Source organism: Zingiber officinale, chromosome 5A (genome assembly GCF_018446385.1).
Source record: "Zingiber officinale cultivar Zhangliang chromosome 5A, Zo_v1.1, whole genome shotgun sequence".
Lineage (NCBI taxonomy): Eukaryota > Viridiplantae > Streptophyta > Magnoliopsida > Zingiberales > Zingiberaceae > Zingiber > Zingiber officinale.
The window spans coordinates 137,403,115-137,417,639 of NC_055994.1; the positions used below are offsets into that span (position 1 = coordinate 137,403,115).

General features: G+C 30.4%; 1 protein-coding gene across 4 annotated transcripts; it reads right to left on the minus strand.

Moving 5' to 3' along the window:
• Positions 1–1,156: 1,156 nt before the first annotated feature.
• On the minus strand, positions 1,157–10,612 carry LOC121982032 (DEAD-box ATP-dependent RNA helicase 57-like). 4 transcript variants are annotated; one of them, XR_006111987.1, is made up of 15 exons: positions 10,477–10,612; positions 8,725–8,834; positions 8,517–8,634; positions 8,288–8,406; positions 8,118–8,209; positions 4,222–4,318; positions 4,017–4,097; positions 3,711–3,943; positions 2,621–2,815; positions 2,451–2,541; positions 2,197–2,319; positions 1,919–2,069; positions 1,487–1,740; positions 1,291–1,393; positions 1,157–1,198 (listed from the first exon to the last, which is right to left on the minus strand). XR_006111987.1 is itself a non-coding variant. In XM_042534887.1 (14 exons), exons 2-13 carry the CDS (start codon positions 8,803–8,805, stop codon positions 1,535–1,537), a joined length of 1,587 nt encoding a protein of 528 aa, XP_042390821.1. In that variant the 5' UTR covers positions 8,806–8,834; positions 10,477–10,612; the 3' UTR covers positions 1,157–1,393; positions 1,487–1,534. The 4 variants fall into 4 exon arrangements, 2 of the variants coding, with proteins under 2 accessions (XP_042390821.1, XP_042390820.1); XR_006111988.1 differs by having other exon boundaries at positions 1,291–1,404; XM_042534887.1 differs by having other exon boundaries at positions 1,157–1,393.
• Positions 10,613–14,525: the final 3,913 nt, after the last annotated feature.

Sequence of the window (14,525 nt, forward strand, 5' to 3'; positions counted from 1 at the left end):
TGTATAACACAATCATTAAAGTGTTTTGAATAAAATATCCTAACACTCTTATAATATGAGATTTCCAATGGTTAAATGACAATATGAGAATATTATTAAATGCATAGAGCTTTTAGAATTTATTCATGCTTTTAATTTTTATTTTTTTTATGATGCCCATAGGAGTTCATTCATACTCTTATTTGTTAATTTTTGCTCCTAAAAGTTTATCAAAATAATTTGATTAAAAATATATAACTAAAAATTCCAAAGAAATACGAGTTCATAAGTTACACAAATTATTTGAAACTACAGGGGAAAAAAATAATTTTAGTAAATTGACTCTTTTCCATTGTCATATTTTGCCCAATTATTCCACAATTGAATAAGAATCAATACAAACGACAAGTGTTGGGCAAAATCCTCAAATTTTCAAGTTGTCCTTTAAACCTGTGACATATGTATTTAATAAGATAATTATTTTCTTTATCAATGTGATATCAAGTTATCTTTATGATATTAAAAAACTTTCTTTAAAAAAGACAATTAACATTATCTTGTTATAAGGATGATCCTTCATTGGATGTTTATGGATCCTTTTCTCTACTCATTCATCCAAACTCAGATTATGTGCCACTGAAAGAGACATATGAGAGTTTAGTGAGTCAAATATGATGGCCATATCTTCTGTATGATATGGCGAAAATATTAACTACTCGAACCCTGAGTAAGATATAGCATGATATTATTGTAGAACTTGTATCTTATCAGCTATCAAATATCGCAGAGCCTTAGTCATTGTGTTCCTAGCAGAAACTCACAGTTTGATCTAAACATTTTGTTTCAAGATTCTTGAAAAAGTGCCAGCAGATATGCAAAGGTAAAGGCTAACTCTCAATCTAGAAAAATGGCAGCAGATTCTTGAACAAGAAACAATATACCAACTAGTTGCTACTTATACTTGATATTGCTGTCTGAGGTTTTGTTTTCATGTTTACATATATCGATATCTTGCAAGCTCAAGGAACAAAAAATTTCCACATGTAGTTCAAAAAAGTGGAGATTGTGTTAGTTGATGTAACAATTGTTCAGCCTGTTTGCATCAAGATGAAATCCATATCTACCATGCCAGTGCACAATGACAAGCCATGGGGATCGCAAGATTGCCGATATAATGTAAAGGTAAAGGCCAACTCTCAATCTATTTGCTTCTATGTTCCTGATCGTCATAAAATGCAGCATTTGAACATACTAGAGAACTTATAGAGTAAAATGGAAAGGAAAAATAAAAAATAAAAAATGCATAAGTACAGTAGCTTGGAGGTTTGAAGCACGTTTTCAAGAACCAATACTTGATTCTCCATTAAATAAAGCCTCTGATTGAAATCATGGAACACAGAGCAGCAATAGAAAACTGCAGGAAATCTGTGCGAGTCATAAGATAACGTTTGATCGGATTAAAGAAAAGCGATGCAGGCATTCACTTGTGAACATGTGCAGAACCAACCTGGAAAGATAAGATGGGAGATGAGATCCTGAAAGCTTTCAAACAGATTTATGTGTTATCCTCGGGTAGAGTTGATATTGAGTCTCGATGTGGCCGGTGCTTTCTTTTTTTGAGTTTAGGCAGTGCTAATATCCAGGCAGGAACCTCACAATGAGATATGGCCATCACATTCGCTATGTTGCGCAGAAAAGGCTTATCCTCTTCAGTGTAGAATGTTATAGCTTCTCCAGGTCTACCAGCTCGACCAGACCGACCTGTAATTTGGAAGGGCAAGAAAGAAGATTGTAAATTTGAGAGATGTAAAATGGTAAGCTCACAAGGGAGAGTTCAGATTCTGGCAGCCAAATTAGATAATCAACAGTAGAATTCAACAGAGTTCCATATGATTGGTCCGTGTGCTATAATTAAAACGAAAATAGAAAAACGACTTACCAATTCTATGAATATAAGCAGCTGCAGATTCAGGAAAATCATAGTTAATCACACAATTGATGCCCTTAAAATCCATCCCACGAGAAACCACATCTGTTGCTATCAAAACCCATGTCTTGCCTGATCTGAAGTTGTTAACTGCATCTTCTCTCTATGGGAACAGAAGATTGTATGGTCAGAATTCGAAAACACAAAGCAAATTGTAAATCCAATGTATCGCAGAAGAAAACACTGATTCAAGCCAAATGGACAATCACATAGTGATTGGAAATGCTAACCTGCTGCTGGGAAAGGTCAGCATGAATAACATCAGCTCTTATATCGTCAAATGCTAATTCCCTGTAAAGTTCCTTTGCTCTTTCTTTGCTTTGGACAAACACTAGCACAGGAGGATTCAAACTCTACCAGCGAAAAACACATACAGGGTTAAGTACTGGAGGAATTAGGTAAGGCAGCAGAGAAATGCATGTCTGCTTAACAGAGCAGTATTCAAAATGTGCCTCAGCTCCACAGAAAATATGAACAGAGGTACCTCTTGAAAACATTGACGAAGAGCAAGCAGTTTTCCTTTCTCGCTGCCAGTAAAAACAAGTCTTTGCTTAATCAACTCAGAGGCAGAATTTCTGTCAGAAGTTCACAAAACATCAATGACTATGAAACTAGATATTTTTATTGTTTAGATAATACTATTATTTGTCATACTTTCTACCAACATTCACTCGGACTGCATCAACCATGACTGTGCTTGCAAGTTTTTCAACAGATTCTGGCAAGGTTGCACTAAACAGTGAACGAACTACAGTCGTCTTGGAACAGGCTTTGACCACAGAATCAATTTGTTCCATAAAACCTAGCTCAAAAAGCTTATCAGCTTCGTCCAAGACTAGATATTTAACCCTGCAAAAGGTTAGAATAAATAAATAACAGCCAACAAGATAATATGCAAAATTATAAAAAAAATTATGGTACTTTATCCACCATTCCTTTTAAAGAGAATAGCAGTGTGATAATGACAACCACGAGATGATTCTCATACCAACAAAACAACAGTCAAGAAATTGTAGAATGACAAACTACCAGTCCATTCAAATCCAGTGATAAACTTTCCAATATGTACAGCAGTTCCATGATTCTTATTAGACCTACTGTAAACATTCACTCCAATTGTAAGAAACAAATAGTTAAATTATGAAACACTGATACAAAACTCGCTTATCCTATTACATTCTCATAAATTACCTATATCCAAGATTTTAATGCAGTTGTGTATTTTGTTGCATTAACTCTGCATTCTGTTCAATAAACTTCATGCTCTTATTTTTTACCGAAGTATTTTGTAAGAACACTATTTGAAGAAAATATCAATTGTTTATGTACACTAAACTGCAATACTAGCATGAAACAGGATCATGATTGCTCACAATGTGGACCTGCACATGCTACGGTATCATTTTGATAACGCCACATTAATCCATATTGAATCATGTGTTAATAGGAAATCAATTGGCACAGAAATCACTTGGCAGACCATTCTTTGGTAACAACTCAGTCACAACAAAAGGAAAAGAGATGTACATTTAATAGACTAATCAATAAGAAGACAGAGCAAATAATAGAAAAGAAATATATTCAGAGATATTAATTGTTAGCATGGAGACAATCAAATACGTCGTTGCAAGAACAACCTCTACAACCACATACAATAATAACCTTTTTTTTGTTAACTCAGTAAAAGAGCTCACTCTTATTGTTTTTACTTGGGGCAAACAAGGAGTGAGTATTTTGATCATACCGGCTCAAATCAAGCTTTCTTTTACGAATAACAAAATCCAATCGAAGGGGAGTAGATATGATTATATCACATGGCATCTTTTCAAAATTCCCACTTGTGGAAAGCTCCTTGGTCATCAACTTGATGTAAAATTTCCTCCCCTTGGCCAGCTTCTTGCACTCTCTAGCAGTTTGAGCAGCTAATTCTCTAGTAGGGCAGAGAATAACAGCCTTCACACCATTTTTTGATCCTGGCTAAAGGCAATTAGGAAAACACAAAATAAGAAAGAAAAAACATTGACTAAATCAAATTCACACAGAAAGTTACCTTAATTTTCATGAGAATTGGACACAAAAAGGCTAATGTCTTGCCAGAACCAGTGGGCGCACATGCAAAGCAATCCCTCTTCTGCAATAAGCAAGACATGAAATGTCAAATTTGAATTATGTAGCTAGAAGCATTAGGTATTGAAAGTAACAAATAACTTGCTTAAAAAAAAAAAGAAAAAGAGGAAGCCAAGTTTAGAGCATACGGAAAGGAGAATTGGAATAGCCTGCCTCTGAATAGGTGTAGGCTCTCTGAAACCACGTTCAGATAAGTTTTGCAATAAATAAGGTTTGCACTTATACCTGCACACAATGAAAAATACAGGTTTTAGTAAATGAAGAAGAAAATAAAGTTAATGCAAGTAGATGGAAGGAAAATTAGAGTCCAACGCAAATATATACCAAATCAGTTTAGACTGGGTATGCACTATAGTATCAAGGTAAACTAGAAAATAAAGTTATGCCACCATGAGCATAATGGCAAATAGAAATGCTACAGTTTGCAGCACTTGGTGGTTTGGGAACACCAATGCATACAACATACTGTGACATAAATAGCCTTCTTTGATTGGAAGCTGAAGTAAATAAGAAGTTTCAGGAGGCAAATTTGCAATAACTTTAGAAACAAAAAACCTTCAGCAATCGAGGAACAGATTCCATTAGACCACCATCATCCATCACATATACGTGAAAGAAACAATAAACAAGAAATCCGACAAAGTTTGGTTTAATTTACTTCTGGAACTAAGTAGCACTGACTTAGCTGAAGCCTCAGTAATTTTTAACCAAGGTTTCATCTCCAGCCAAGTTACTTAACAACTACATCAAAGTCTAATAAACACTTTTTTGTCACTCTTTTGAACGAGATTGATGGATGGACAACATAGACATTAACTGCAAGGAAATTTCAGGAGATAGTTGAAAATTTTTCTAGTTGCTACATATGAACAAAAAAATTCAATTAGATTTATTATTTACTATGAAATTTGATTTCTTAGCATGGCATTAGTTGGAATACAGAAGTGTTTCATCATATGCATCATCACCAATTCCAGCCTAATGCTGTTAGACTTTTGCGGTCAACTTTCATTTAAATCTTAGCTCATTATTCATTAATATTATTTTGGTTCATAATTAGAAATTTTATAATTTACAGAACTAGCTATCAAAACTTTTAGACCCATATAATCCATAATAATGAATTTTTAGTAAAGCAACACAACAACCTATACCAAACCTTAAAAGAACAAAATTTCAGAAAATAGGAATCTTGCACTACTCTCAATGCTAGCTATGTTTCTATTTATGAGCCTTAAGCCATCAGTGTCATTTAGCAAAATAATAGAGCGATATCTGTGTTTCTAACGTTTGAGTCTTGAATCATTAATGTCAATTAGAAAGACCCATGCAATCAATTGAATTTGTCAGCGTTTCAAATGTTTACATACCAACACAATTAAATATAAGTCATAAATTAGCTACTTAACATCATCTACATATAGGGATGTAAATGAACCAAACGGTTCGCGAGTTATTCAGAGCTCGGTTCGATAAAAAGCTTGTTCGAGTTCGTTCGTTTATCTTATCGAGCCGAGCTCGAGCTCAATTTCGAGCTCAGCAGTTTTATCGAGCCGAGCTTGAGCTTAAGGATATTCGGCTCGTGAGCTCGCGAACATATTCATTTGTAGACTCACGAGCCAAAAAACGAGCCTTAAAACGAGCCTTAAATCGAGCAAAAAAAAAAGAGCTCTAAAACGAGCCAAAAAACTTGTTCTAAAACGAACCTTAAAACGAGCTCTAAAATGAATCCGAAAACGAGCCCGAGCTAGTTTAACGAATTAGGCTCGTTAACTATGATAATCGAGCTAATAACGAGCCAACCTCGAAATGTTCGCGAGCTTGATAATTCCAAAACGAGCCGAGCTCGAGCCTTGTAATAAAAGTTCGATTTGAGCTTGAACCGAGCTCAAGCCCGAATATAACTTAAACGAGCCGAGCTCGAGCCTAATACTGTTCGGCTCAGTTTGGCTCGTTTACATCCCTATCTACATACTCATTAATAGCCCTGAGCTTTTTGTGTTATGGTATATTGTTGTGGTTTTCAGTTGACTTCTGGTTCCTCATGTTTTAATTTCAAAGTAAACATCAATCCACATCCAAATTCTGCAAATTCATCCACTTCCTTCTTTTCTATTCTGTGGATATGAAATTTGCTATAATGCATATTTGTCGTAATTGGATACCTTGTGTTCTGCATATTATGACATGTTTCCATGAATTTGGGAGAAAGCTAATTTGCACTTAAGTAGATACCCAATAGGAAACAATTTTAGCTGATTGGTGAGAACCAATCAAGAACACCAAAAATAATAACATACATGTTATTGAAAATAGAACAAAGTAAACAATGTTACAAGAGTTGACTTGAATGGTCTTGTTTCCACTTTGACATTTGGATCTTTAAAACACAATCAATCTTTTGCATTGAAAAGGGTTCCTAATCTGACCAATCTAAATACTACCATGCATATTTATCCCATCAAAAAAAGGGCAGCCCGATGCACGAAGCTCCCGCCATGCGGGGTCCTGGGAAAGGATCCATTGTACGTAACCTTACCCTGTTTTTTGCAAGAGGCTGTTTCCGGGATTCGAACTTGTGACCTTTTGATCACATGACAACAACTTTACCGTTGCGCCAAGGCTCCCCTTCATATTTATCCCATCAAGCTGAAGCAAAAAAAAAAGAAATCTAGGGTTGGATGAAAAACCTGTTTCCTGAATACAAACTTATTATAAAAGAAAATGGAGAACCAAAGAACAGAAAAAAGGGCTAAAGTAGCTTTTTTTAGACTTTGGATTTGTTATTTCTTCCTGTTCTTTAGGAAAAAGAATCATTCTACTTGAGTAACAATCATTCCACTACTATGGTCTTAAAGCATATTCAATAACACCAACTAGCAACGATAGCAGCGCCAGCATTCTACTTGAGAAATAACAATTCCAGTACTATTGTCTTAAAACATTTTCAAAAATACCTTCCACTTGAGTAAATATCATCCCAATGCTATTGTCTACAGCATTTTCAATAACACCAACTAGCAATGATAGAAGCACCAGTAACACACGGCATTGTTTTAGAATGACAAATGTGATTAATGCTCCCTTCCGATGATATTCAACAGGTTTGTTTAATATCATCAAAATATTGTTTTTGGTTTCAACATCACTATGTTTTCTTCTCAGAGGATCATAGTTCAATTTCTGTACTGTCCTATGTACTAATGATGCTACGCATGAAGACACAGTTTCTTTACTAAACATTAAGTTACTTCACTCAATGAGTCCAGAATGTTTTTGTACTTGAGAGAATGCTCCACTAATGTGCTGTGCATTTAGAAACAAGGGTTTTACATGACTTTTATATTAAGTTGGGTCTAGCAGGGTTATTACTTTGAACTTGGGTTTCTTACGGAGGAGCAAGAGCAACTATGTGGAATTCTTCAAACTTGGGTGGTCCATGGTTGTCACCATCATTTTCATCCAGTTCTATTGCCAACTATCAAAAGCTTGTTGGAGAATACATCAGATTCATTATTTTTCATCAAGCATGCATTTTTTTTAATAAATTTACTCTAAAGTGGTCAACTTTATTTCATGAAGAATTCATTACTTATTTAGGCAAAAAAAGTTTTAATTTTGCATCAGCATTTTTGCCAGTTAAATTCTGAGTTATCCTTTTTCTTTTCTTATTTTTAGCCATTCTGATCCTTATTACTATATCATCATAGCTTGATGCCCTTGTTGATTAATAAAAGTGCCACAGTTAATAGTTTCAACTGATCCCAACTGGATTTTTTTAATCAAAATTTCAACAAAATCATGATTACTCAGATTTGAATCATTGTTCCCAGCACATTTTCACTCCACTAGCATTATTCATGCTGCAAGACAACATACAGTGCATGCCGCATTACACAAATGTCAATATGTAAATTGAACAAACTGTACATGCAGATTTATCTCATACAATAATCTCCAGATAGATAGAAGCATATGTAAAACCTTGATAAAAATGCAATATTCACACATACAGGAACCATACCTTGAGCTAAGCTCTGCAAAACTTTCAAGTGGAGAAGGAGCACCATGCCCAGAAACATGTATCTTATACTTTTTCCGAAGAATAGAAGATCTCTGCAGATGTAAAGTTACCATTTTAGAGGGAGTCGAGAGGGGGAAAAAAAGTTATTACAAAGTTAAACCAAGCACCACCTCAATCTGTTTTGCTGCTTCCTTCTTCTGCTCAATAGAATCAGCATCCATAACATTCTTTTCCAGAATGGAAGATAAAGATTCAGAACTCTTGAATACACTGAACCCTTCCACAGCTTCTGATATATGAAAGAACACAAAAATAAGAAAGTCTGACGTGTAAATAAAGGTTAAACAAACATTAAAGAAACAATGTTTATTATGATTATCTAAATGATTTCAAAATCACCAGCAGAATCCTTGTCCTTGCGCTTCCTCTTCTTTTGCTTCATGTTACCCTTTACCTCCACTGCGGATAGCATAAGTTTGTCAGGTGGGATTTCAGGATTAATTAGTTCCTTCTTCGGCTGCAGAAGTGTAGAACACAATTGAAAAGTAAGGAATCAACAGTACAGGAAATTGATTATGATGCGAGACAAATCAGCTGTCATAGATACCTGAAACCGAGCAATGTCATGAGCAAACCGCTTCCTATCTATGTGAACGCCGGAGAAGAGTAGAGAAGATGCCTTCTCCATGAGGACACAATGGTGTTCAGCTGTTTACTCTGAAACAAATAAATAAATAGGATTACAATTTGCCCTAGGTGTTTTACCATCTTTCATTCATTGTGGAATTCAATTTAATCCTTAACCATTTGTTAAGGAAATGTTACGTAGAAAGTCCCTTAATTTCTCCATAAGTTCTATTTGCACTATTTTAGCTTCATGCACACTTAATGCGCATATCAATAAAAAAAATTATAGTTTCTGCCAATATCAAGCATTGATTCCCTAACACGTTACACCATCAAACAGTATGATGTGTAAGCAATGAATATGAGAAAAATCTCAATGAATCCAACACCCTTACTCTCTCACATGATGGAATATAGCACCCAATATCATCTTCACCTATCTATACGTTGATCTAAATTCAGTTAATGAGTTCTTAATGTAACAATTGAATGCATCTACCTCCCTCCTAACAAGTGTAAGACCATTGGGTTTCCCCTCTGCATTGCATTGTGCTTGCTTGAGTATGGGATGATCATTGATGCTGACAGACTAGTAGCTTGAGAACAACACTAATGTTTATTGTCAATTGTTGTAGCTAGTACAAGAACTCTGTGTCACTAAGCTAACCTGGGTCTATCACATCAAAATGATGCCAACCAAGAGGCTACTACAATAAATCTATGATTGTCTAGGCTAAAGGCTAGTAAGGCATAGCCATCACAGAAATGTGCTCAGCTCCTAAATATGTGTGACATGGTATTATTGTCCAATACATATCATATGCCAAACATCGTATCTCCATTATTACAAGTTTGTAAGACCGTAAAATATTTCACATGTATTAAGTTAAATAGAATAAATCAGTGAATATATTAGTATTTAACAGGAACACTGTTGCACATTTGTGCACCAATCACAAGTATGATCACAACAGCCAATAAGCATGAACAAAAAAATAATATAAAAGTTCAAAAGTATATTGAATTAAAAATGCAAAAGAAGTTAAAAAAAATGAATAGGTTACTTTGTTGGCCAGGGGTACATTCATCGTAAGACCAACACACTCACGTTTGGGCCAAATCATAACCCAAAAGGTCATAATTGGTGACACAAGCGCATAACTAAACCAAAGACTCTCTCCTTTAAAATAATAAAAACCTATCTTTTACTCTTATGCAAATCTCTAAATGGTTGCAACCACACACAATAATGAAATTCAGTTTAACTGCACATAATATACAACATAACCATACAAATGTAACCATAACCTGCCAACCAAAAATAACAGCACCATTGTGAGATGTATCTGTCCCATTCGACACACTAAGTCAATCATAGACACTATAACTAGTCATAATTATCACTCTCTGCTAAGACTGACTAGCTGACTGTCGTAGTTAGGCAAGGGTGACACAAAGCCCACCACCGTGACACGACATAAGAGCACAATAACACAATGGCATCGTGCCCTTATGTCTTCTCCAAGATCAGCTGTTGCTGGACGCCTATGAAGGATCTAAAAGGATAACTAAAACTCACCCTCACACGATAAACATGGAATGCTACCAACGAATTTTCTATTCCGGCGATCTCGACCACACCGAAACGCTAGCTTGATTTGGGCCTAATCAACTCAGCCTCGAAACTAGACTCCAGGATCAAAAACAATCAAGAGAGACAGGGCAACTCTACCTGTTCGTTGAATCGCTGAAGGAGCGAATTCGCGGATTTACCCGGAGCGGAGAGAAACGAGACGGAGAGACGCCGGCGGACAACCGGGTTCTAGGGCATGCGACCAATTTTTAATATACCGCTTATTAAGACAAATATAAACAATTATAACTAAAAAAATACGTAAATAAATAACAAATTTAAAATAAATTATTCAATTAATTTATAAATTATTTAATAAAATTTAATATAAATTATATCTATGTCATATATAATATTAACAAATTTTCGAAAGAATTTTTCATTATAAATTTATTACAAATTCAATAAAGATAAAATAGCAGTAAATTTAGTAATTTACCCTTATAAATTTATTCTTGTTAATGATTTTTTAATAATTTAAAAAAATAAAATAGTTTTTAAAAATTATCATAGCTTTCATTATTTACAAATTAAAATGTATTTAAAAATTAATATCAGTTTCTTATTTTTTTAAATAGTGAACATAAAAAAAAAATTATCAATAAAGTAGGTATGATATATCGATATCAAAATTCGTATCAATTTTATCATACCAAAAACAATTGCAGTACAATTTATCAATTTTATACTCATACTATCTCACAAAAATAATTATCAACTAAAAAAACTATGAAAATATATAACAAATTTATAATAAAATATTCAATTAATTTATAAATTATTTAATGGAAACATAATATAAATTATATCTAGATTTCATATATAATATTAATAAATTTTTGAAAAAAATCTTTACTAATTCAATAAAGTCATAATAAATTTATTAAAATAGATAAAATATTAGTAGGTTTAGTAATAGGCAAAATTCTTCGGACTCATTTTGTTCATTAAAATTTATTTTGTTAACGAATTTTTTTATTATAATTTTTAAACATAAAATAATTTTTAAAATATCGCATCTTTCATTATTTACAAATTAAAATGTATTTATAAAATTAATATCAGTTTTTTATTTTATTTTTTTAAAGAGTAAAAAAAACATGAGGTTACCGAAGTGACTACAGATACCAAAATATCATACTATATATTGTACCGAAAACTTCTATATATAAAATTATACTGATATAATATTAAAATTTTAATATACTGAACATCAATATATTGTATCTGTAATGTTAGATAAGAAAATTCTACCCGTACTAAGTGATGGCTTCACTTGATTAGTTGGGAATCCATTCTATCCGTACTAAGTGGCGGCTTCACTTGATTCAATTGGGAGAGGATCCACCTTTTGTCGGTATTACTGAGTGAAAGGAAATCACATCCCGATCTAGAAAAACTCCACAGTAAATTAGTCTAATTTATTAATTTTAACCCAACACCTATACTGCTTCTCATAACACAATTAGAAATAATTATCAATTAAAAAAATAAAAATATATAACAAATTTACAATAAAAAATCCAATTAATTTATAAATCATTTAATGAAAATATAATATAAATTATATCTATTCTCATATATAATATTTACATATTTTTGAAAGAATTCTTAATGATAAATTTATTACAAATTTAATAAAGTCATAAAAAAATTATTAAAATGGATAAAATAGGAATAGGTTTATTAATTTATCGTCAAAATTCGTGGGTGATGATCATACTCATTTCTTTATTAAAATTTATTTTATTATTTTTTTATTATAGTTTATTAAACATAAAATATTTTTTAAAAAAATATGATATCTTTCATTATTTACAAATTCAAATGTATTTACAAAATTATATCAGTTTTTTATTTTATTTTTAAATAGTAAAAAATAGACATTACCGATTAGAGCTTGTAATCTCATACTATATATTATATATTGTATCAAAAATATCGATATAAAAAAAAATATGTTGATACTTATTAAAATTTTAATATATCAAAACTTTAATATATCACATCGGTAATGTTTGACAAGAAATTCTAGTTGTGTTGAGTGGCGGCTTCGCATAATTTAATTCAAAGAGAGTCTGACCGAGGGAGCAAACACTGACGAACACTTTCAATCAGTTGATTCTAGAGTATGTATTAATGAACCAACGTATTTTGTCATCCCACATCGCCCATCTAGAACGATTTGACTATAAATTGATCTAATTTATCAATTTTAGTTCACCAAGCACTCATTGTAACACAAATATATATAATTATCAACTAAAAAACATGCGAATAAAAAAATATAACAAATTTTAATGGATAAAATAGTAATTGGTAAGTTGCTCATATATTTCCTGCACATTTCTTCCACACGCACCTCCCCCCTCTCCCATTCAAATGTCTTTTCTATCCTTTTTTTTTTAAAAAAAATATTTAATTTTATTTTTAAATTAATTCTGTTTATTAATTTTTCATTAATATTTATATATATATTTTTAATTTTTATTTAGTTTTATTTTTTAAATTAATTTTATTTATTATTTTTCATTAGTAGTTATATATATTTTTAAATTTTTTAAAATTTTTATATAGCTTTATTTTTTTAATTAATTTTATATATTATTTTTTCATTAATACTTATATATATTTTTAAATTTTATTTAATTTTTATTTAGTTTTATTTTTGTAACTAATTTTGTTTATTATTTTTCATTAATACTCATATATATTTAAATTTTATTTAGTTTTATTTTTTAATTAATTTGATTATTATTTTTCCATTAATACTTATATATATTTTAAAATTAATTTTGTTTATTATTTTTAAATTTTATTTAATTTTATTTCTTTAATCAATTTTGTTTATTATTTTTTTATCAATTTTTTTTATTTTTGTATTTTATATAATTTTTAATATATGTCATAATCTCTCCCTTCATTTAAATTACCTTTCATTTAAATATATATAATTTTTATTTTAATCCATATTTTTATATTTTTACAAATAATAACTCCTAAAATTTATAACTAAAAATAAACAAAAGATTATAAACATATAAAAAAATATTCAAAAAATAAAATTGATAAAAAAACTGATTAAAAAAATAAAATCAATAAAAAAATAAAATTTTTAAAAATAATAAATTGAAAAAATATAAGTATTATGAAAAAATAATAAATAAAATTAATTTAAAAATAAAGTTAAATAAAATTTATATAAAATTAAAAAAATAAAGTATTGATAAAAAATAATAAACAAAATTAATTAAAAAATAAAGCTAAATAAAATTTATATAAAATTATAAAAATAAAGTATTGATTACAAAATAATAAATAAAATTGATTAAAAAAATAAAAATTTAAAAGATATCGTATTGATAAAAAAATAATAAATTAAATTAATTAAAAAATAAAATTAAATAAAAACTAAATAAAATTAAAAATATATAAACATGAGAGCTATTTTTAAATAACATTAATTAAACAAATAAAATTAAATGAAAAATAAATAATTTTTTTTAAAAAAAAGGAAGAGAGTAGAATAGCCATTTGAAACGGAGAGAGAAGCTGGGAGGGGATGCTGTAAAATGGGGAAAAACAGCTCTCATATTTTCTTAGTTAAAATTTATTTTTTTAACAATATTTTTTAAATAAACATAAAATAATTTTAAAAATTATCCTATCTTCCGTTATTTACGAATTAAAATGTATTTTAAAAATTAATATCAGTTTTTTATTTTATTTTTTTAAATAGAGAAATAAAAAAATTCACGAAATCTCATTCTGTATACATATAAACAAACTTCGATATACAATTTTATCATACGACTACAACAATTCAATTTATCAATTTTAGTACAACACCTATAATGCTTTTGATAAGTGATAACACAATTAGATATAATTAACAATTAAAAAGATATAAAATATATAACAAATTTACAATAAAGTATTCAATTAATTTATAAATCATTTAATGAAAATATAATATAAATTATATCTATGTCTCATATACAATATTAACAATTTTTTAAAATAATTCTTCCATAAATTTATTACAAATTCAATGAAGTCATAATAATAGGTTTAGTAATTTAAACTTATATAATCAGTCAAAATTATTATTAGTGATAATCATGAGTCATTTTAAAATTTATTTTGTT

Bases quoted from the DNA above. Each gene is read 5' to 3' on its own strand.
- LOC121982032 (XM_042534887.1), bottom strand. From the start codon at position 8,805: ATGGAGAAGGCATCTTCTCTACTCTTCTCCGGCGTTCACATAGATAGG. The intron at 8,210-8,287 runs GTGGTGCTTGGT...TTACATCTGCAG, and splicing joins AAGCAGCAAAACAGATTGAG to AGATCTTCTATTCTTCGGAA. The intron at 3,944-4,016 runs GTAACTTTCTGT...AATTGCCTTTAG, and splicing joins CAATTCTCATGAAAATTAAG to CCAGGATCAAAAAATGGTGT.